Here is a 21818-nt window from a genome sequence, read left to right as displayed (position 1 = left end):
AAGTATCTTTGCTTCTTGTAACAGGACACAAATGTGTGATGTAGTCATTTTGATGTTGATATTCTCCTGCTTTGGAAGCCATCCCTAATTCTGAACACAGGAGGAACCGTTGTGTAAGCACTGGGATGGGCTAGCTGCCCAAATACAATCCCATCTAAAACTTTAGGTATGTACTTGGGCAGCTAGCCTGTCCTGCTACTTGCACTGCTGTGGCTACATTTCTATTTTTAACATGCTAGCTCAATCAAAGCTAGCACAGGTATCTATACCCAAGATGCCGATTATACCTCCAGTTCCAGTGTAGACATACAAAGTGTGACCTGTCCACTGTCCATTTGCAGTCTGTCCAGATCAAGATGTTTGACTCCATCTTAAGTTGGCTCCATGGTGGCAGCATCTTTTTCTATTATCCTGCAATAGGTAATTCTTTGTCTTCCACACCTTCTCTTCCCTCCAGGTAGGATCCAATTTGAGACATACCTTGTGCTTCTACCTCAAGATAGTCTGATGGCATGGCCAAGCCACCATGGCCATCTGTCTGATTATTAAGTCTGCAGTCTACTGATCCATGCAGCAAAACACTTCCACACAGGTTACATAATCCGTCCAATGAATTTACAAGATTCTTCTGAAAGCACACTGTTGGAATGCATTCATCTTTCTGTTGTGTACCTTCACCATCTGCCATGTTTTCCAGGTGTACAATAGAGCTGGAAGGACAATTGCATTGTACTATCTCATTTTTATTATTGGGACAATCAAAATAAAACAAAAGAAAGTAACACCACACAAAGCGGAGAGTATGTGTGATACTAGAAAGGTTAGTATGGGGTAGGCAACCTATGGCACGGGTGTCGAAGGCAGCACGCGAGCCGACTTTCAGTGGCACACTCACTGCCTGGGACCTGGCCACCAGGCCGGGGGGCTCTGCATTTTAATTTAATTTTAAATGAAGCTTCTTAAACACTTTAAAAACCTTATTTACTTTACGTACAACAATAGTTTGGTTATATATTATAGACTTATAGAAAGAGACCTTCTAAAAACGTTAAAATGTATTACTGGCACACAAAACCTTAAATTACAGTGAATAAATGAAGACTCGGCACACCACTTCTGAAAGGTTGCCGACCCCTGGTTAGTAGATATAACAGGGAAGGCACATTTCAAGCTGCAACTTAGCAATAGATGTGAAAAGTAGACACTGACAATCGCAGTTTTTCAAATAAGTATGTGTGGATTACAGTGGGAATGAGAAAAACTAAGAAAAAAGAATGACTCCAACCAAATACATGAGGCTTGTTGAAGAGAGGAAAGAATTAAGAGAATTCAACAAGAACAAGACAGCAGTAAAAGAGTTATTTTGCAACAAGAATATGTGGACAAAGAGGAGGAAGTTTAAAATTTCAGTCAGAAGAGATAAGAGAATGAATGGAAAATAAAGCAAGAGAACCTGATGAGGTGTATAAGAAAGGGGACTCTAAAAAGCTTTTTCTAGTATCTAAACAGCTGACATCAGAATTCTTGAACTATTGTGGTATTGTGAAGGCTGCAGATGGTATGATTTTAATCGCAGAGGAAGGACTGAGAGCCCATTGGATGGAACACTTCCAGGGCTGTGCTTAATGAGTCAGAACACTAATGCAAAATTGAGAGGTGTGAAGAAATAACCAACATATCTATATCACTAGAAGTAATAGCCTTTGAGAAAGTAATTCAGGCTATAAACTGAGTCAAGAGAGGTGAAGCACCAAACTATGAGAGAGATGCTGAAGTGTTAAAAGCTGAGGAGGAAGTGATGGTGAACTACACGTGCACGTTGTTCAGAATGGTTTGGGGAAAGGAGAACTGTTGTAAAGATTAGAGAAGAGCTGTCATCTGTAAAATCCCTAAAAAGAGTTGCGGACCATCTTATTTGTGATAACTGGAGAAGGGTGACACTCCTATCTGTACCTGGAAAAGTGTCTTGTATTGTCATTTTGAATAGGATAAAAAGGCTTGAACTCAACCAGCTTATACACAGCTTTGGTTACACTAGTCTTGTAGAATGTGTGAGTTAGAATTTGTTTATCATCTTCTAACAACACACCTTTAAATTCTAGTCTAGACAAAGATTTAAACAGATGCAAAATAGAGTTCTGGGACACTTCAGTTGCGTTTTGCCAGGTGTAAATTGGTAGAGTCTCCATCCAAGTCCTAACACAAGCTATTTACTTGCTGTGGTCAAAATGTCACCTCTTCTAATCTCTAGTTTCATTAACAAAAAGCTAGCTAATTCCAAAATAAAAATACATGAACTGCAGCCTAAGCCTTCTCACTATTCAGCTCCTGTGATTCCTTCTCTCAGGACCTGTCTCTCCCAGAGCCTTTCTCCTTCTGCCAGCAGTAGAGTCCAATAAGCCTCAATTGCTCCCTTGAATGAGCACTAATTAATATGCAGAGCCTGCCAGGCAGAAGATGAATTGGGGAGGTGAGGGTGGAAGCAGCAATATTCTCCAAACTCTCCCCTCTCCAAGACCAACCCTCATTTACTTGAGATGTATAAATCTTCAAAATATTTTCAGCCCTCTTCTGTCTTGTACACAGTGACTTTAGCTGATCTTCATCCTTTATTTTTCAGCAGACTTGATCATCAGTAAGGGCTGACCTTTAAATTGTCAGCATTAGATATCATGCCAGCAATGGTGAATCAGGACAGTTCCCAGCAGTGTTGTTTCAGGCTCTCTGTAGACTCAGACAGATACTGGAAATTTAACTTTCCAACTAAAGGTCTAGAAACTTAATTTTTAGCTGCTTTCTTTTTTATTTAAGATTTTGGAACACAAGGTGCTGTCTTAAGCCAACCCTATCTGTTGGGCTCCAATATGTACTAACGTGAGAATCTTGCCTCTCTACTGCAAATGTGAACATTACATCTGATTTTGATTAATTTGCTTTCACACCTCCTGAGTTTTGCATCAGGTTTCAGGTTCAAACAACCCACCCAGACTGGGGATGATAGGATAGTAAAGAATGAATAGAAGAGATGGTAGTGATTGAACAGTGGTTTCTGCAACTGTTTAAAGAGTTTTACCTGTCACCAGTCTGCCAGTTTCTGGTTTTAAACACAGAAAACTTACCTGAAAAACAAGTTCATGGGTCAAATCATTTAAATTCCTCTTATGAGATGACACACTTTAACCTTTACTAATCAATTAGCCCTATTTCAGTAGGAAATGCTGAATTAAGAGTTCTAATTTCTTTTGTGACTCATGGTCGTCATATAATTCATGTCAAGGATGTAGTAGAAGGTCAACATATTCACTAATTACCCAGAAGCGAACATGTTCCATTCTAATTCAAAGGCAAAAGCCATTTTTCCCTCCTAGCCCTTTCTGCTGCATTTCAAAATCCTTTAAGAAATGGTAATGTAGCACCCTCATGAGGCCAGATCTCACTACTGCAGCTGCTTGACAGATTTTTAATATACTTTCTTGTTTAAATTAACAAAACACATGAAAATATACAGAAGTGTTAAAAATGTAATAGCAAAAGATAAATTGTAATCCAAAATCCTGTACTCTCTAATGAAAAGAATATTTTTTTCTTTAATGAAGCCTCTACTGTTAATACATTTTCTGTGCAATTTATTTTATTGCAACAAAATTAATGCTGAAATTTATGTTCTGAATTAAGAAGCAATAGCGTAAATATGCAGCTGTTCTTAGGTTTACAAAAGAGAACTTGCACTTCTATAGATTTTGTGAGATCTATTGTAAAAGCAAACTCAATCCACTGCAAACAGTTTGTAGTGATAGCATCTCGCTACAAATATAATTTTATTTGTTGGTAATATTTAAGAACCTACAGTCATATTATTTTCAAAATCAGGGCTTAATCCTACCTGTGGCTGCCAGAAAAAAATGTCTAGTGCTTTCTTGCTTTAAAGTTTCACTTTAAAGTTATTGACAAAGCTACTTGAAAAAGTAAAGTATAAATGACATTTGTTAAAATAAATTCCTAAGAGCTGCTCTCATACCAACTAGGTGAGGGTGTGTATTTTGTCTGTAGATCACTCTCCAAACATCATGGGCCATTTGTCAGCTTCAGCTCTTAGACTGTGGCCAAGCATGGAGAGAAGGCACAAAGCCCTTTGTACAATTTAATGGAGAGGGGTGAATGGAGTGTGTTCTGAACACCCAGGTGAAGAGAGGGGCAGAGCTGTCAACCAATCACCACTTGGCAGTGAGTCAGATCTGATGTATGGGGTGCCAGCTGGATAGACATAGGAGGCCCAAACCATCAGTATGGGTTGTCTGGGATTGTCTTGTGGAGAATCCTGTGAGGAAAGACTTCAATTCCCACCTCCAGAAGAAGTCTGGGTGAGGTCTTGGACATGGAGTCTGAGTGGACAATGTTCGGGGCTTCAATTGTTGAGGCAGCACAAAAAGCTGCGGCCTGAAGGCGGTTGATGACTGTCATGGTGGCAACCCTAAGACCCACTGATGGACACCAGTGGTGAGGGAAGTTGTCAAGGCGAAGAAGTTGTCAATGTAATATATGCCATCATATGCCAGCAATGCCCCTCTGCTATGTACATCGGCCAAACTGGACAGTCTCTAAGGAAAAGGATAAATGGACACAAATCAGATATTAGGAATGGCAATATACAAAAACCTGTAGGAGAACACTTCAACCTCCCTGGCCACACAATAGCAGATCTTAAGGTGGCCATCCTGCAGCAAAAAAACTTCAGGACCAGACTTCAAAGAGAAACTGCTGAGCTCCAGTTCATCTGCAAATTTGACACCATCAGCTCAGGATTAAACAAAGACTGTGAATGGCTTGCCAATTACAGAACCAGTTTCTCCTCCCTTGGTTTTCACACCTCAACTGCTAGAACAGGGCCTCATCCTACCTGATTGAACTAACCTCGTTATCTCTAGCTTGCTTCTTGCTTGCATATATAAACCTGCCCCTGGAAATTTCCACCACTTGCATCCGAAGAAGTGGGTATTCACCCACGAAAGCTCATGCTGCAAAACGTCTGTTAGTCTATAAGGTGCCACAGGATTCTTTGTTGCTTTTACAGATCCAGACTAACACGGCTACCCCTCTGATACAAGGCGAAGAAGGAGGCCTTCCAGGAAATGCTTGCAAACTGGACTCCTGATACGGCTGAGAGGTACTGGCTGGCAAAGAGGGCTGTGGCTGTAGCAGTCGTTGAAGAGAAAGCTTGGGAGGAGTTTGGAAGGAGTTTGGAAAGACCATGGAGAATGACTATCGGATGGCCTCAAAGGTGTTCTGGCAAACCAATCATCACCTTAGGAGGGGTTGGTGGGATGTTGCCCAGGCTGTTTTCAGCATGGGTGGTGAAATGCTGACTCAGCTGAGGAGATTAAGAGATGGAAGGAGCACTTTGAGGAACTCTACAACCCGGTGGACACGCCCTACTTTCAGGAGCCAGTGCTGGAAACCCCCAGTGAGATCATATCTATTTCTGATGCTGAGGTCACTACAGCGGTAAAGTGCCTTCATAGTGGTAACCAAGGTAGCAGGGTGGACGAGATTCACCCAGAGATGTTAAAAGCACTGGACAATGTTGGGGTGTTGTGGTTAACATGCCTCTTCAATGTTGCGTGAAAGATGGGTGCAGTATCTCTGGACTAGCAAACCATGATGGTGGTTCCAGTCTTTAAGAAAAGAGACCAGAGGGTATGTTCCAACTACTGAGAGATCACTTTCCTTAGCCTCCCTGGCAAAGTCTGTGCCAGAGTGTTGAAGAGGAGGCTATGCCCATTAGTTGAACCTCAGATTCAGGAGGAACAATGCAGATTCCATCCCGGCTGTGGAAAAACAGACCAGCTCTCTTGCAGATATTTGAGGGATTGTGGGAGTTTGCTAATCTTATCTACCTTTGTTTTGTAGACCTGGAGAAGGCATATAACCGCGTTCCCTGAGATGTCTTGTGGGAAGTGTTGCGGGAGCATGAGGTGCCAGTGCCACTTTTGTGTGCTAGCCGGTCCCTCTATTCTCAGAGTGAGAGTTCTGTTCATATTCTTGATATTAAGTCAAGTTCATTTAAGATGGGCGTTAGACTCCACCAACCTCAACAGGGACTTGGAGGTGGCATCTCTGCTGTTTGCAGATGATGTCCTCCTTGCTTCTTCAGACTGTGATCTCTGATGCACACTTGAACATTTCGCTGCTGAGTGTGAAGCAGCTAGGATGAAAATCAGCATCTCCAAATCAGAGGTCATTGTCCTTCCCCAGAAGAAAATAGCCTGCTGTCTCCAGGTGAAGGGGGAGCAGCTGCCCTCAGTGGAAGAGTTCAAGTATCTAGGGGTCTTGTTCATGAGGAATGGTAAGTGGGAACGTGAGATTGACTGGCGGATTCGTATGGCGGCAGCAATGACGCAGGCATTGTACCGATCTATGGTGGTGAAGCAGAAGCTGAGTTCTCAGACGAAGCTCTTGGTTTACAGGTCAGTCTACATCCCATGCTTACCTACAGTCATGAACTTTGGGTAATGACCAAAAGGATGAAATCACGGGCACAAGCAGTGGAAATGAGGTTTCTCCGCAGGATGGCTGGGCTTACTTTCAGAGTCTGGGTGAGGGGCTCGGCTATTCAGGAGAACCTGGGAATAAAGCTGCTGGATTGAGAGGAGTCAGCTGAGGTGGTTCAGACACCTGATAAGGATTCACTGTGGGAGCCTTTCTTTGGAACTGTACTGGGAAGTCCCACTCCGAGGAGGCCCTGAGATCAACCCAGGACACGCTGGAGGGATTATGTCTCCCGGCTAGCCTGGGAATGCTGGGGAATACCCAGGAGGAGCTGGAACTTGTTGTGGAGGAAAAAGGAGATCCAGTCCTCTCTACTCTCCATACTGCCGCCATGACCCTTGTTGACAACAGGGGGCGCTACTACCCCTGAAATGAATCTTTACTGGATCCCGGTGAGCAGATTACTGTCATACCAGTGAAAAAGGTCTACTGTAATTATCTGCAATACACAGCAGTTTATTGAGAAGGAACTACATAAGCGGTAAAGAGCTATATTAAGCACATAACTCTTATGTTAGACATTAAGAGCTATACAATCCTCTTAATGAGTCTCTCTTTTCCAAACATACACAAACAGGCTCTGTGCTAGCCTCACTCAGGTCCTGCTTGGCAAACAGAGAAGGTGGTTACCAACTTTATAGATGGCTTCTTCCCCCCGGTCTGTTCTTCTCACCCTTCTGATCTGTCTCAGATTCCCTCAAGGCAAGACCTTGGTTGCCTTGAGACCCCTCTGGTTCACAATCCTACTCGAGCCCATAGAGCAGAGTTTTGTCTACTCTGTCTAGCAGAGTTGCTTCTTCAAGCGTCAATTAAGGAATCCCAACCAACAGCAATTTACTTTGCTTGATTCTTATACTCTTTTTCCTCAAAGGAGTCCCACGTCTTAAAAGCATGCCCAGTGGGTGTGTGGTTACTAATTTTTACTTAGTTAGTGTTTTAGAAGGGGCTGGGGGGAGGGTTAGTCACGTTTACTCACTCATCAATCATTCACTCTGGAGCTCTGTATGGTGTTCTTGCTGTAAAGTCACTATAACCACGTTGATCTGTGCTCCATGCTGGAACGTTATACATGTGATATTTACTTTTGCATGGGCCTATATTTGCCGACCAATAGGTTCAATATTGATCGTACATGCAGACTTTGCCAGTTCTTTGTAAAATTTGCTTCTGCTTAAAGGGAACCTGTCCCCAGGATCCTTTGGAGCCATTCAGCCATGTTTAAATCATGTCAAGTTATGCTCACACCATTCATTCAGTATGGCCACACCAATTTGGCACCATCTCAACAAGCCTCATCTGGAAAAGTAGCATAAAGGGAAAAGAAGAAGATGGGTTAGTGGAGCAGCCATGTATGGGTGCGGGGGGATCTATGTATCCCCTACACACCACGGAGGGGGTTCCTTTCCAATTGCTAGGATGGTCATGTATAGAGGGATCATTAGGGGCAGGCTGGAAGAGGGGCTATAGGACCCACACTTACATATATTCATTGGTGCCAAGACTCTGCACAGAGGGTGTGTAGGGGCAGCAGCTAACCATAGGTAGGAATAGCAGCTGCAAAGGGGCTGTTCCACCCCCATCTGCTCACCATGGTGTCTGCACAAAGCCCAGATACTCAGGCTATGCGTGACCAGTAGGGTGACCAGACAGCACGTGTGAAAAATCGGGATGGGGGTGGGGGGTAATAGGAGCCTATATAAGAAAAAGCCCCAAATATCGGGAGTGTCCCTATAACATCTGGTCACCCTATTGACCTGGAATGATGGTAACAAAACGCTATTTGTTTTCTGGGCATGGAACTAAACCAAATATACAAGTACAGTACATATAATATAGAAAATTGGCAAGTGATGATTAGCTAGTCTTTGGGTGCACTTAGGCTAATAACCAATACATAAATTACCTATGGAAGGCTCTTAAAAAGGTAAGTTGCCAACACAACATTTAAAATAATTATTAGAAGGGAAAGATTTAATATCTCCAAGTATCCTTGTAGTAGCGTAAATAGTTTCAACATCAATCAGTATTTATGTTGGCAGCATTTTAAGAAAAAAGTATCCAGTTGCTTTATTAAAAATTAAAAAATACAGATTAGAGATGGGCCTGAGCCACAGCCTTTGATCAGGATCCATACTTTATAAATAGCTAATGAGTAGAAAGGAGCATTGTTCAAATCTGTGAGTTGGGTTTTGTGCAGGGTTTAGGGACCACTGAATCCATGTAAGAGATCTCAAAAGCAGTTTTCCTGTGTGTGAACTATTGGTGCTGAAAGACCTGCTATATTTTCTACTACGATTCAGTATTCTGTACAATTGCCCATAGAAGACAAAAGAAGAGTTTAGGAATGTATAATAAGTGGGTATGTGTTACAACCTAGTGGTGTGATCCTGCAAACACTTACTCCCATGGGTAGCCCCATTAGCTTCCCATCTGTAGTTCTATTTACATGGTGGCAAATGTTAGCAAGACTGGGTCCCAGGACTGACAGTTGAGTCAGACAAGATTGTGTGACCTAAAACAGATTTGCATTACTTCTCTCTTAGCTGGGCAGTAGAATCTGGCTAGTTTTTGGCTGAGACAGGAACATGAGAGTATAAAACCTAGAAAAGACTTAGCTCTGGGTATTTATGCTCTGACACATTTGCAGCAAAAAGGTCTTGCACAACAGGAATTTAAATGTATCCCATACTAGTACAGCATTTTTGGCACACTTGATTATTCCCTGGCAGCTGCTTAGACCCGTCAGATACACTGGTAGAAAAATAGCATGGAAGGAAAATGACACAACAGTACAAAAATTATTTTCAAGATAACCAGAGGCCCAAGGAGACATGCGCAACTATAATCTGTTTCAGAATGAAAACATTTTCAGAGAAATATGAGAAACAAAAATGATAAAATGTGGTGAGAGGATGAAGTTCAAATGGGTTAGAGTTCAGGTTTCATTTGGATTCAGCATCCAAAAGTTTAGATCCTTATCTGTACTGTCCAGCCACTTGAGTCTGTAAAACTGACCTCTTTTACTTCTTCCCGAATATCTGAACAGAGATTTCCTTAATTGTGGCATTCACAATGGCATACAAGGCATCATTCATTGTGTCTGGTTCTTACCACTGTCTTCCAGTCCCACCTTACCTTTCTTTACATTCTGAGTTGGATCCTAGTTTTTGTCAAGCTAAAAAAAGAACTGAGACCCACCGTGTCCTTTTCCCCAGACATCTGTCTTCTCCTCCTTTTACTGATTCCTCCCCCTTGCCATGCCTCTCTTCCCTTATAATTTCCTGCTCTTACTTCCTGCCCCTGGTTCCTCCTATTACTTATTTCTCATGTCCTGTAAATCCTTATGTGATCTCCTGCTACTAAGTCGACTCAGGTCCACCCATCCAGTATCTTCTTTTCATGGTCATCTTCCCACTATGTCTCACAAAACATAAAGAACACAGACCAGAAATGCTGAATGAACAGGTCAGTGGTGTGGAAATAACATGAGTAGCGCTCCCACCCTGCTGCAAGTGATCCAGCATTTTGATCTAATGTGAAACTTAAACAGAAGTCAGACATTTAAAAAAGCTTTGAAATCCTTGAAGGAAAGGTGTTATATAGGTGCAAAGCATAACCTAACTAAATGATCACATAATTACAGGTAGAAAAGCAAATTTAAGATCAGGAGCTGATAGATCAAGAACTAATAGTAATCTTCTCCTCATCTGAAATGAGAAAATATGAGAAAAATGGTGCCCCAAAGTAACACATCCCTTTTTTTAAACTAGGAAGCTATTTGACCTCTGGACTGTTTCTCCAATCTCTGTGGGACTAATTTTCCAAGGTGTTAAGCATCCACAGTTCCCTCTAGCAGTGGCACTGGAACAGTTTTGGGAGTGGGGGTGCTGAGCTGCACCCCTCTTACCCCTGTCCGCACCTCTCACTGCCCCCTGGAGCTGGGGTCAGGAGCAGGGCCATGACTCTGGGATGGGGGGACATTGACAGGGGTAAGGCAGCGGAGGCTGGGGCCACAGATAGGCCCTGGGCAGGGCCAGCTCCAGGCACCAGCATTCCAAGCTGGTGCTTGGGGCGGCAGTCTTCAAGGGGCAGCAGTCCCTGTTGTTTTGCCCCCAAGCAGCGCGCCGAATTGCTGCTGCGGACGGCGGGGGCAGTCCGTGTGCCGTTAGGGCGGCACATGCATTTCCGCAGTGGCGGCAATTCGGCAGTAGCTTTCATATTTAGCTGTCTGCGGCGGCTTCAGCTAAACATAGAAGCTGCTGCCGAATTGCCGCCGCGGAAACGCGCCTGCCACCCTAAGGGCACATGGACTGCCCCCCCCGTCTGCAGCGGAAATTCGGTGCGCTGCTTGGGGTGGCGAAAACTGTAGAGCCGGTCCTGGCCCTGGACATGGGGACAGCAGCCGGGTGGGATCCTGGGGCCAACAGTGGCGCCCCCAGAGCCCCAGCAACTGGATGGGACCCCAGGCCGGAGGCTGGGACCCCACATGCAGGGCCAGCAGCCAGGACTCTGGGGCTGGCAGTGGAGCCCCCAGGTGTGGGGCCAATGGCTGGGCGGGACCCTGGGGCCAGAAGCAGAGTCCCCAGGCTCAAGCAGGGCCAGCAGCAGAGGCTCAGGGCCGGTGGCCAGGACACCGGACAGAAAGCCTGAGAGTGCTGCTGCATCCCCTGCTCCCCTACTTCCCATGGCTAATACCGCTAGCATCTGGCAGAGGCTTAATGGGGGTGGAGTAATTGTGGCATCCAGAAATTTGTCTTTTGGGAGCCAGAGACTGACTGGACTATTCTCTCATTCCACCCATGCTCTTGTCCCGCTGCCACAAGTCTCCCTATTTAGACCTTTATTTTACAAGGTGGTTTTGCTCCAGTACAAGTGTAAGTAGAGACCTCATGTGGGTTTGGATAAATGTCAGCACTAGCATAGACTTCCATACTGAGTGGAAGCAAGTTCCAAGCCTCTTAGGCAGCTGCTCCTTTATTCTCGAGAGCTCAAAGGGGGGAAGGAGTGGGGTGTGTGCAGAATAAGCATACCTGAGGAGACAAGTTGAACAAGATTCTCAGTATACAGCTATGTTCTCCTCTCCTCAAACTTATTTCTGCTAGGAGGCAAGAGTAATTTGGCAGCAGTGCAGTCCTTAATACAGGGTCAGGTTCTGCTGTGCTGTCTATCCTACTCATCATATTTACCTGTGTTTATACAAGCAACATTTTACATAAGTTTTTCGAATGTTTAATTAAATAAGAATTATCTTCATTTAAGTACTTCTATGGAAGTTACCACTATGCTATATCCTGTATTGCCTACGACAGAGGTGAGACACAACAGCAATGCCAGGAATTGACAGTGGACTGTCAATGGTAGGGGGTGTTTCCTGAAGCAAAATTAACTGTGCTTTATAGCCAAATGAAGGAGGGATGTCCCTCCTGGCTGCTGAGATTCCCTAGATATGGAGGAACAGCACTTTGAGAGCTGACCCCAGCTCTAGGGTTTGTGACCCCAGCACTCTGATTTTTGTACTTTGTGTACTTTAGCTTTTTCATACAGATGATGGGTTCCACATGATGGCAGTAGACTTGCCCCCTTATATGACCTCCCTGAAACACAGGCTGAGAAATGTGAATTGTGATGACATCTGTAGTGCTGACCCTGGAAAACGATTGTCATAGAATAGAAAGGGAATCTCAGCCTAACATGGCTACCCCTTGAAACATGGTTACTTGGACCACCTGCTTCTATCAGTGAGTCTAATTCTCAGTGAAACCAAGACAGTGACAACTAACTTCCATCTAAACAATCATCTTGCCAATCAACCCATCATGATCCATGCCCAAGAATGGCCATTGCCATTCTGACCAGTTGTCACGTACTTGGGAGTAAAACTTGACTGTAGCCTGACACACTGGCTTCAGGAACACCTGAAAATGAAGATCTCTTCTCACACCACCTTGATATGAAAACTATCAGGAACCTCCTTGGGAGCAGACCCTTCAATCTTTTGCACATCTGCATTGGCCCTGGTGTTTGCTTCAGCTGAATACTGCTCTGTGATCTGGGGCAGCAGCTGGTGCACTTAGTTTGTCAACATGGAGCTGACTTTGGCCACTTGTATTATTAGTGGCTGTTTTCACTATATGCCAATGTCCAGTCTGTATGTGCTAGCATACATAACTCCACCAGACCTTCATGAGATGCCCTTAAGTCTGCTTGGAGAGATGTGGCAGATGAAACCAACCTATTACATCTCTGGTTGATTGATGCCTCATTCTTAGGGAACAACACATGCCAGCGTAAAAGTCTGATCATATTCAGGGGAGGAATCCACTCCTGTAGTCTAGGGTATGACACTCCAGCTGATTTCTTAACACTCCTTTGATACAGCACCTCCCACACCCTTGGACAATACTGGCCCTTTATCCTTTACCTGTTGCTAGCTATACAGCAATCCTGTAGCTCTAGTAGCAACAGTGGGAAATATTAAGAGAAATAGTCTAGTATACACAAGGCCCATATTAGAAGCATTACACTCTTGGATCTGACTCTCCTTGGCTGAACATACCCTGTAGGCATGACGCTTTCTAACAACTTTTGAAAGCTGCCTTTTAAAAAGTAACATGTACTTGGGTGTTACATACACTGTGCTATGAATGCCAAGTGTGAAGTAGGAAAGTAAATATTTTAATCACTCCATGAATTCATTTTAGCTTGGTTCCTTCAAATTTCCAATTGCCTTGAGTTGTCATATCCTAGATTAAGTAGGATTGTTATGAAAAGAATAGAAGAATTCTGTTGATGTTATGCTTGGTCAGCATTATGTCCTTATGAGGTCAGTGGATTCATTGGCCATCACAATGAGGACACTACAGAGGAATTTTTTTCCTTAGTGACATCTGTCTCCTTAGGGAGTTCTATAATCTGTACTACTGATGATTGCACTGTTGCCTCTGCATCTAGCGCCAATTAAACTGACCATGGCTGTTTGTGCAGTCTCATCCTCCTGAGTACCTCGATTCCTTTGACTTACCTTTCCCTATGAAGAAAGTGAACTTTTATCCTTTTGAAAATGAAGTCCAGTGGGCAGGACTGAGTCCCTCCTGAGACTCTCATGCAAGTCCTTTTGTGGTTAGACAAAAGGGTTTCTTAATGCCATTCTGTGCTAGAAGTGCCCTTAGAGGCAGCTCATCCCAGGATGTAGCCCCTTTGTGTCTTTTCTTGTAAATTGGGAGCAAACTTTACAACATTCTCTGTTTGCAATAAAATTGAACAGTCATTTTTTAACACACATCCTCATAACCAATTTTTTTACTGACAAAACTTCCTTTGTGTGCCCAAAGCTAAAGGAGAGGAGGGGGAGATCTAGTGTAGTGATTTCACTAGTACTGCTCTCTTGTGAGTCTATGATGAGATTTGTGGTATAAAGGGCAGGTTCTGTGTCTCTGTAAAACTGGTATGACGGTCATCCTTAAAAAGGTGATAATTTTGTCAATAGGCAAATAGACATTTTTAGTACATGCTTATATATCTGGGACCTACCTCTTTGGAACATCTTTTCAAATCTTGGTTCTAGTCACTCCAAAGATTTTGTGTCTTGATAAAAGTTGTGTCCAAAAGTACTCCATTAAGTGTATGTGATGCAATCCATAATAATTCAATGTGCATATTAAATGCAAATTAATAATATTAATAAATTGTCAAGCACTGTCAACATTGCACAGCTTCAAATTTCAAGAAGCAAAATGGTCAAATACTGTTTCCAGCTGCACATGCAACCCAAGTGAATTCTGCATAATTTCAAAGAGCAGAATTTGGCCCCGGAACTGCATACATTAAAGTTTCCACATCAATGTTAACTTGCCACATTACATCCTGTATTATTTTATAGTGTATGTTTTACGACATTACAAGTGTCTCTCTGAAACATGCATAGCCAAATTCAGGTTCAAGAGGGCCAGTACCCTCCCTGAACATCCTCTCTATTCCACAAACACTACAGGCAGATAGGGAGTGTTCCCTGGTCTGACTGTAGTTTTCTCTGTTCTACCATGTGAGCTGCAGGTAGAGGCAGCTAGTGCCTGCAGTAATGAGGTGCTCTGAGCAGCGCAAAACACTGGAGCAGAAAGCGGAGCAAAGCCACCCTCCCTGGGGCTAGTAGGAGCAGCCTTGGCCCATTTCCCACAATCCTGGAAGGGGGAGTTAATGGAGGTCCAAGCTCAGGGCAGGCCTTCTCTAGGCTGGAGAAATGGCAGGCAGCTTCTGGAGCCTTCAAAGAAGGAGGAATTGGGGGGCTGATCAGCTTCTGGAGTCTGCCTGGCAGCAGTTAGAAGGGCTGCAAGAATCTGCCAAGGGGAATCAGATATGGGGGTGGGGGGAACCGTCAGGGAGAAGATGTGCCTGGTAGGGCTCTCAGCAGTGGTAGGGATTTGGGAAGCAGGTGCAAAGGGCATCAGAAAAGACTCTAAATAGTGGGAAGGAGGGGGGAGAGGGAGGGCCTGCCTATTTCTCTGCACAGTTCAAATGTTTGACTTGTTATTTTTACACACTATCTCTTGAGATAGGCAGGGGCATTAGAGGGCATTGAAAGAAGACTATTTCTTGAAAAAGAAGTTTCAGGATTTTAGTCTAATCTCATGATTTGGGAGTTTTTGAACTGTTGGGGTTGGCAATATGTTACTAGGCTCTGCTAGAAGCCTACCAGATACCTTGAACACACTTAGATTTTTTTCAATACTTACAACTCTCTAATTTTGAATCCTTGTCCACCCAGATGAAATAGCTATAGATCCCCAGGGAAGACTATGTCCATGCCAAGTTTTAAATTTAAATAATTTTTTCCTGTAGCTTTGTTTAAAATAAGTATGAATAAAATGTTGTGGGGTTTTTTTACACAAAGGAAAATGTATGTTCCATAGTGTCACAACCTATAATCAGGTGAAAAACCCAATAGGTGCACATTTCAGAAATGTATCCCTGCATTCAAATAGAAGATCATCATGGAAACTGTGTTGTATCCTTAGCTATGGAGGTTGCTACCAAATATCCACTATGTAGCATTTGACTTTTCCAAACATAGCATAGTAACAATATTACTAGGAGGGGTCTGGAATAAAATCAGTGGCTCGCTTACTAGGACAATACAGAGCAGTTACATCACAGAACTGATGCAGCTGGTCTCAAAGGGAGAGATCCGTTTACGCTGGAATTCCCTCCTGGTCTCCTTTTTTCTCTCTCCTGATGAGTTCTTGTTTTTATAGCAATTTTTTGCTATAATACAGGTAAATTTGGGATTTTTCAGATTCTAAAACATTGTAATATATCATAGTTTAATTATAGGCATCATAGTGTCTGGATTAGATACATAGCTATTATAGGTCAGCCTTGCTTCATTGAAGCAACTGAAGCTGATTTACACCAGCTGAGGCTTTCTCTATCTATCTTAAAATTGTCTAAGAAAGCTGTGTAGACAAAGAAACAGGTAAACCACAAATACAAAAGAGAGAGAGAGAGTGGTAAAAATTATTGATAGAGATGTACAGCCATTTCTGTTAGATGCATGAAATGAGGAGAAGAAACCATGCAAAGTATTATTGTGTATATTTTGCTTTCCTAGAATATTTATTTGTTTCCTTGATCAGTCCTGAGTCTGGGTTCATGATTGCACACTAAATTCCATTCTTTTGCATGGTGTAATTAGTCCTGTATTTCATTTTCTGACTGGGTTGCATTACATTTTTTTTCTAGTGTTGCAGAATACTTTGTTTTATCAGGAGGCAAATCTTTCTCCATATTAGAACTTCCTAAACCCAAATTTGTGTAAAACATTTCTTAAAATATATATGTATTTTAGGAAATATCCAAAACAAATTGCATGAAGATAGCCCCTTTTTGTCTTTTACTGTACATCTTCAACATTCATTAGGTATTCATCATTCTAAATAGGATGTTTTGTTACTTCTAGCCAGTCAATAGAGTGGTAATCACATCTTCAGTACGGTCTAGGTTGTGACTTGGAGTGTCTTGCAGGGTAACCATTGACTGGTGCTAAGTTTATGCACCATCCTTTGCTCAAGGCTCTGCCTAAAAGTATGCTTTAGCCCTAAAGTAGCAACACCTATTGCTTATCAGATGGAATAAGCAAGACCCAAATGTGTGCATCAGTGCTTAAAGTGATAAAGGAGCAGCATATTGTTTGAAAATACTGATTTTGGTTTTAAAGTTTGTATGTAGCCAGGCCTTGGAATAATGCCAAAGAGAAGACCTCAAGAAGAGCTCTGTGTAAGCTCGAAAGCTTGTCTCTCACCAATAGAAGGTGGTCTAATAAGCTATTACCTCACCCACCTTGTCTCTCTGAAAAGAAGTAGAAGTTCAGCTTCAAGAGCAGGGTTGTAGTCTAGTCTTTAGCAACAGACCTGATCCAGTTGACTGTATTTGCATAGATTTCAATTTCCACTGGAGCTGCCTTCCAGGCAGACATGAGTCATGAGGCTGGCATTGGGATGATAAAGGTGTCTCTCTGCCCACTTGCACCAGGCTATTAAAATAAATAAGTTGGAGTCCTAGGCACTACTGTGAAAAATTTTTTTGAAAATGTTTTTGATCATTAGCTTGTGATAAATGAAGTAGGATTATGGTGCCTCAACGTAATGTTGAATTTAGTTTGAGATAAACACGTGGAAAATATGAAAAAGTAATCTCCTGTCTGATCTAGGCTCCCATGTATTGTCTTCATTTCCATTGTCATGTGTTTAACTATATGGGTTTTCCTTTTAATTTTATCAGAACTCAAATGACAAGTCAAGTAAAATTGTGGTGTTAATTTAGTTGTGGAACATCCAAATCTGCATTTTGATGTTCCTTAGCACTTACTTGCAAAAATAGGCACATATTTGAATGTTCAGGTGTAAGATTTAGAAATCCAATTTAGATGCTTACAATTCAGCATTGGGCTGGCTCCCTCCTTAAGATTTTGTAGGACTGACAATGCTCCATTAGGCCTGCAGATGGTGGTGTTTACCCAGACATTGAGATTCAGGAGCTGGACAATGTTATCTATCCTCTGACAGTCATTTTCAGTGTCAGGCTTTTAGTTTTTTAAATTATTTTCAGTTTCTACAGATGTGTTCTTTGAATGGTTTCAATAAAATTTTATAGCCTACCACCGCTATAATAAAAGAACACAATGCCATCAACAGCCTCAAGAACAACTCTGACATCATAATCAAACAGGCTGACAAAGGAGGTGCTGTCGTCATCATGAATAGGTCGGAATATGAACAAGAAGCTGCCAGACAACTCTCTAACTCCACATTCTACAAGCCATTACCCTCTGATCGAAACTACACCATCTGCTCAAAAACTCCTGAGAAAGCACAGGAACAGATCTATACAGACACATGCATCATCTCAAGCATTGGTACTTTAACAGCAGGATTGTCTGGCAACTACAATCCATCAATGATCTTCCAGAAAACACCATTCTGGCCACTATGGATGTGGAAGCCCTCTACACTAACATTCCACACGAAGATGGACTACAAGCCATCAGGAACAGTATCGATAATATCACGGCTAACCTGGTGGCTGAACTTTGTGACTTTGTCCTCACCCACAACTATTTCACATTTGGGGACAATATATATCTTCAAGTCAGTGGCACTCAGTATGCCAACATCTTTATGGCTGACTTAGAACACATTGATGACATCGTCATCAGCTGGACTCATGGAAAGAGATTTTAACAATTTCCATCCCACCATCAACCTCAGCCTAGACCAATCCAACATGCCTCCAGCTTCCATCCATCCATTGTCTACAGCCAAGCTCTAAGATACAGACAGAGATAAACACCTACAAGATCTCTATCACAGATTGACAGAGCCAGAAGAGTACCCAGAAGCCACCTACTACAGGACAGGCCTAAAAAGAAAATAACAGAACACCACTAGCCATCACCTACAGCCCCAACTAAAACCTCTCCAGCGCATCATCAAAGATTTACAACCTATCCTTAAAGATGATCCTCACTCTCACAGATCTTGGGAGACAGGCCAGTCCTTGCTTATAGACAGCCTCCCAACCTGAAGCAAATACTCACCAGCAACATACAACATAAACACTAACCCAGGAACCTATCCTTGCAATAAAGCCCGATGCCAGCTCTGTCCACATATCCATTCAAGTGACACCATCACAGGACCTAATCACATCAGACACACCATCAGACACCTGCACATCTACCAACGTGATATATGCCATCATGTGCCAGCAATGCGAATAAATGGACACAAATCTGACATCAGGAATCATAACATTCAAAAACCAGTGGGAGAACACTTCAACCTTCCTAACCACTCAGTGACAGACTTGAAGGTGGCAATTTTGCAACAAAAAAACTTCAAAAACAGACTCCAAAGAGAGACTGCTGAACTTGAATTAATATGCAAACTAGATACCATTAACTGTGGTCTAAATAAAGACTGGGAATGGTTGGGTCATTACACCAATTGATTCTATTTCCCTATGTTAAGTTCTCCTCACACCTTCTATGGGCCATCTTAATTATCACTTCAAAAAGTTTTTTTTCCTCCTGCTAACGATAGCTCATCTCCAATTGATTAGACTCTGCCTGTTGGTATGCATACTTCCACCTTTTCATGTTCTCTGTATGTATAAATATCCCTGTCTGTGTGTTCCATTCTATGCTCATGCTACAATAAATTTGTTAGTCTTTAAGGTGCCACAAGTACTCCTGTTTTTTTTAGTAGGATTATTGTGATTTGTGTTTTGTAGCAGAAAATATTTCTCTGACAGGGACATAGCCTGGGTTAGATCTCCCCGTTCTGTCATCATGCCTCTCCTTTCCTTTAGCTGTCTCCTCAGTGCTCACCACCAACCCATTTATTTTTAGTGGGGATTTTATTGTCCATAATGAAACTGTTTTTGAATATTTATTTTTTTTAAACTAAAAGATTCTGGCTCCTCATAGCTTTACATGATATCTATCTATTTATTAAGGCCCAAAACACCCTTCAAACATTCCCTACCCCACAACGCAAATGATTCAGGTCATATACCTGTTGTGGATTGTCTCCCCCCATGTGGTAAATACAGGCATATTAGATGTGGCACATTTCATAGCAGCAAGAAAAATTATTTGACATCTAAACCTGGAGGGTTCCCATATATAATATTGAAAAATACAATATTCTGAGGGGCAAGCATAGTCACTATTGAGAGCTGCCTTTTGTACTAGTGAGTATCGGCATCACATGCTTGAAATCTTGAAATATTTTTTGAAAAATTCTGCTAAAACATAGTACTCTGTTAAAGGGGGTGTAATATATTAATTTATTAGTAAAATACATGAAGCCTGTATAAGAGAGCACCTTTATTTTGTGTGTGTGTGTATGTGTATATCAAATCACCTTGTTTCTGAGATAACATCACTAGGATGTGACAAGCAATCAGTAATGTGATTTGTAGTATTCTTCTCTGAGGCCCAGAGGGTAGAGCCCTGTTCGGTGGTAGTTCTGAATTTTTTTTTTTGTTGTTAAAATTTAAAACTTTTGGCAAATAAAAAAAATCTATTTGGGGTTCAACTAATTGTTTTACTTGACCTGAAAGATTTTTTTCCAAGCATTTTTAAAGGGCTAGAGGAGTGCCCCTCTGCCCCTTATAACCTTTAGCCCAATGGTTAGGGCATTCACCAGGAATAGGCATTTGAACCCAGGCATTCACATGGGAGCAAGGTGACCTTGGTTCCAGTCCCCCGCTCCCAATGAATATTGAATTATTTATACAAAGGGGAACAAATGAGAATGATACTTTTGTTACCTCACAGAGCTGTTGAAGGCATAATTTAATTAATTTATGGGAGGTGCACAGATACCAGAGTCCTGAGTATCCTAAACAAGCCTATGAATATAATATAAAAATAAAAACTAATACACCAGTACTAGCATTATCTTAATCAATTCTGGGATGGTCATATTAGATGAACATACTCTTAAGATCTATTTTAAGTCGATGTAAACATCATGGCCATGCTACCCTCTCGACCTTCCCTTGACTCATGCTGAACAGAAGACTCTGGTGGAGTTATCTGCACTCAGAATGGGCCTTAGAGCATCATCCAGTCATGTAAAGTCAGGGGCATCATTTAATAGTGCCTGTGATAAAAGACCAGCAGTCCTTCTCATTAAATGCTGCACATTCTACCTTGTATATCACTAGAAGTGATGCAGCTGCCACATCTGGTTGCCTGAATAGGGGCTTCCAACCCATCCTTTATCATAACCCAGGCCTCTCACCCAGCCACTCGTACAAATCCCCTTCACTTTTAAAACCCCATTGTTTTTCCCTCTCGCCACAATCTAATGAATCTTTTACACCGGTCTGTCCCAGGAGTCCACCTTAGATTATCCCAAAACACACTGAACACAGTCTTGCTCCTCCTTTATCAGAAGACCACTAACCAATTTTTATCATTCTTTGCATGGTTGTTGAGGACAAGATTTCACTATGCAGAGCTTTGCTGGTTTTAAAAAAATAAATAAAGAGTGTGCTTTTTCCAGATTGTCATTGTACTAACAAATATGTTTTTATTGTTCTTTCTTTTTTCTTATCTGGTTAAGGGGTTTGTAAGCAAGCTGGATGAATTCATTCACTGGTTAAATGAAGCCATGGAAACGACAGAGAATTGGACTCCTCCTAAAGCAGAGACAGACAGCCTTAAACTGTACCTTGAGACACACTTGGTAGGACAAGATTATATTGTGATTGCTATAAGTAATTGAAGTGTTCTGCTGTGCTTTTTGTTAGTAGATTATTTTTTCTAATTATTAGTCAACATCTATATTTTAATGCCGTATTTACAGTGTAGCAAATTGTATTATTATTCAAAATTCCAACAAATTCACCTTCTAAAAGAAAAAAAAAATCCTGCATTCATTAGCAACCATAGTGTAGGAAAAATATCTTTGAAAATGAAATTAGAAAAAATTATATTGCAATTCAGAAATTATCCTCAGATTGAAAGAAAAGGGAAATAATAAAAGGTGAAAGTAAAATTATTTCTTCTGTCCAGTATTAATGAAGCTCTAATTTACTTTTACTATCTGCCACATTTTTAATCATAGTACAGAATGGTTTAAATAAAATATTTGAAATTATCATTTCAGTAATTTTAACGGCTGTACATTTTCTATCCTGTAACTGTCACTATTCTTGCTCTTGTGCAAAAAAACAAAACATTGTGTGGAAGTAGAAAACACTTGGAG

General features: G+C 41.9%; 1 protein-coding gene across 7 annotated transcripts in view; it reads left to right on the top strand.

Annotated features, from left to right (window-relative positions):
- Positions 1 to 21818, top strand: part of AKAP6 (A-kinase anchoring protein 6) — a 397464-nt gene that overhangs the window by 174770 nt on the left and 200876 nt on the right. For all 7 annotated transcript variants that reach the window (XM_039538039.1, XM_039538036.1, XM_039538038.1 and 4 more), the window contains one exon: positions 21174 to 21296. In XM_039538039.1, coding sequence (XP_039393973.1) covers positions 21174 to 21296 — 123 coding nt within the window. The remainder of the gene's footprint in view (positions 1 to 21173; positions 21297 to 21818) is intronic.

This window comes from Mauremys reevesii, linkage group 4 (assembly GCF_016161935.1).
Source record: "Mauremys reevesii isolate NIE-2019 linkage group 4, ASM1616193v1, whole genome shotgun sequence".
Classification (NCBI taxonomy): domain Eukaryota; kingdom Metazoa; phylum Chordata; order Testudines; family Geoemydidae; genus Mauremys; species Mauremys reevesii.
Note: the sequence above shows the minus strand (reverse complement) of the source record. Positions and strands in the feature narration are given on the sequence as shown.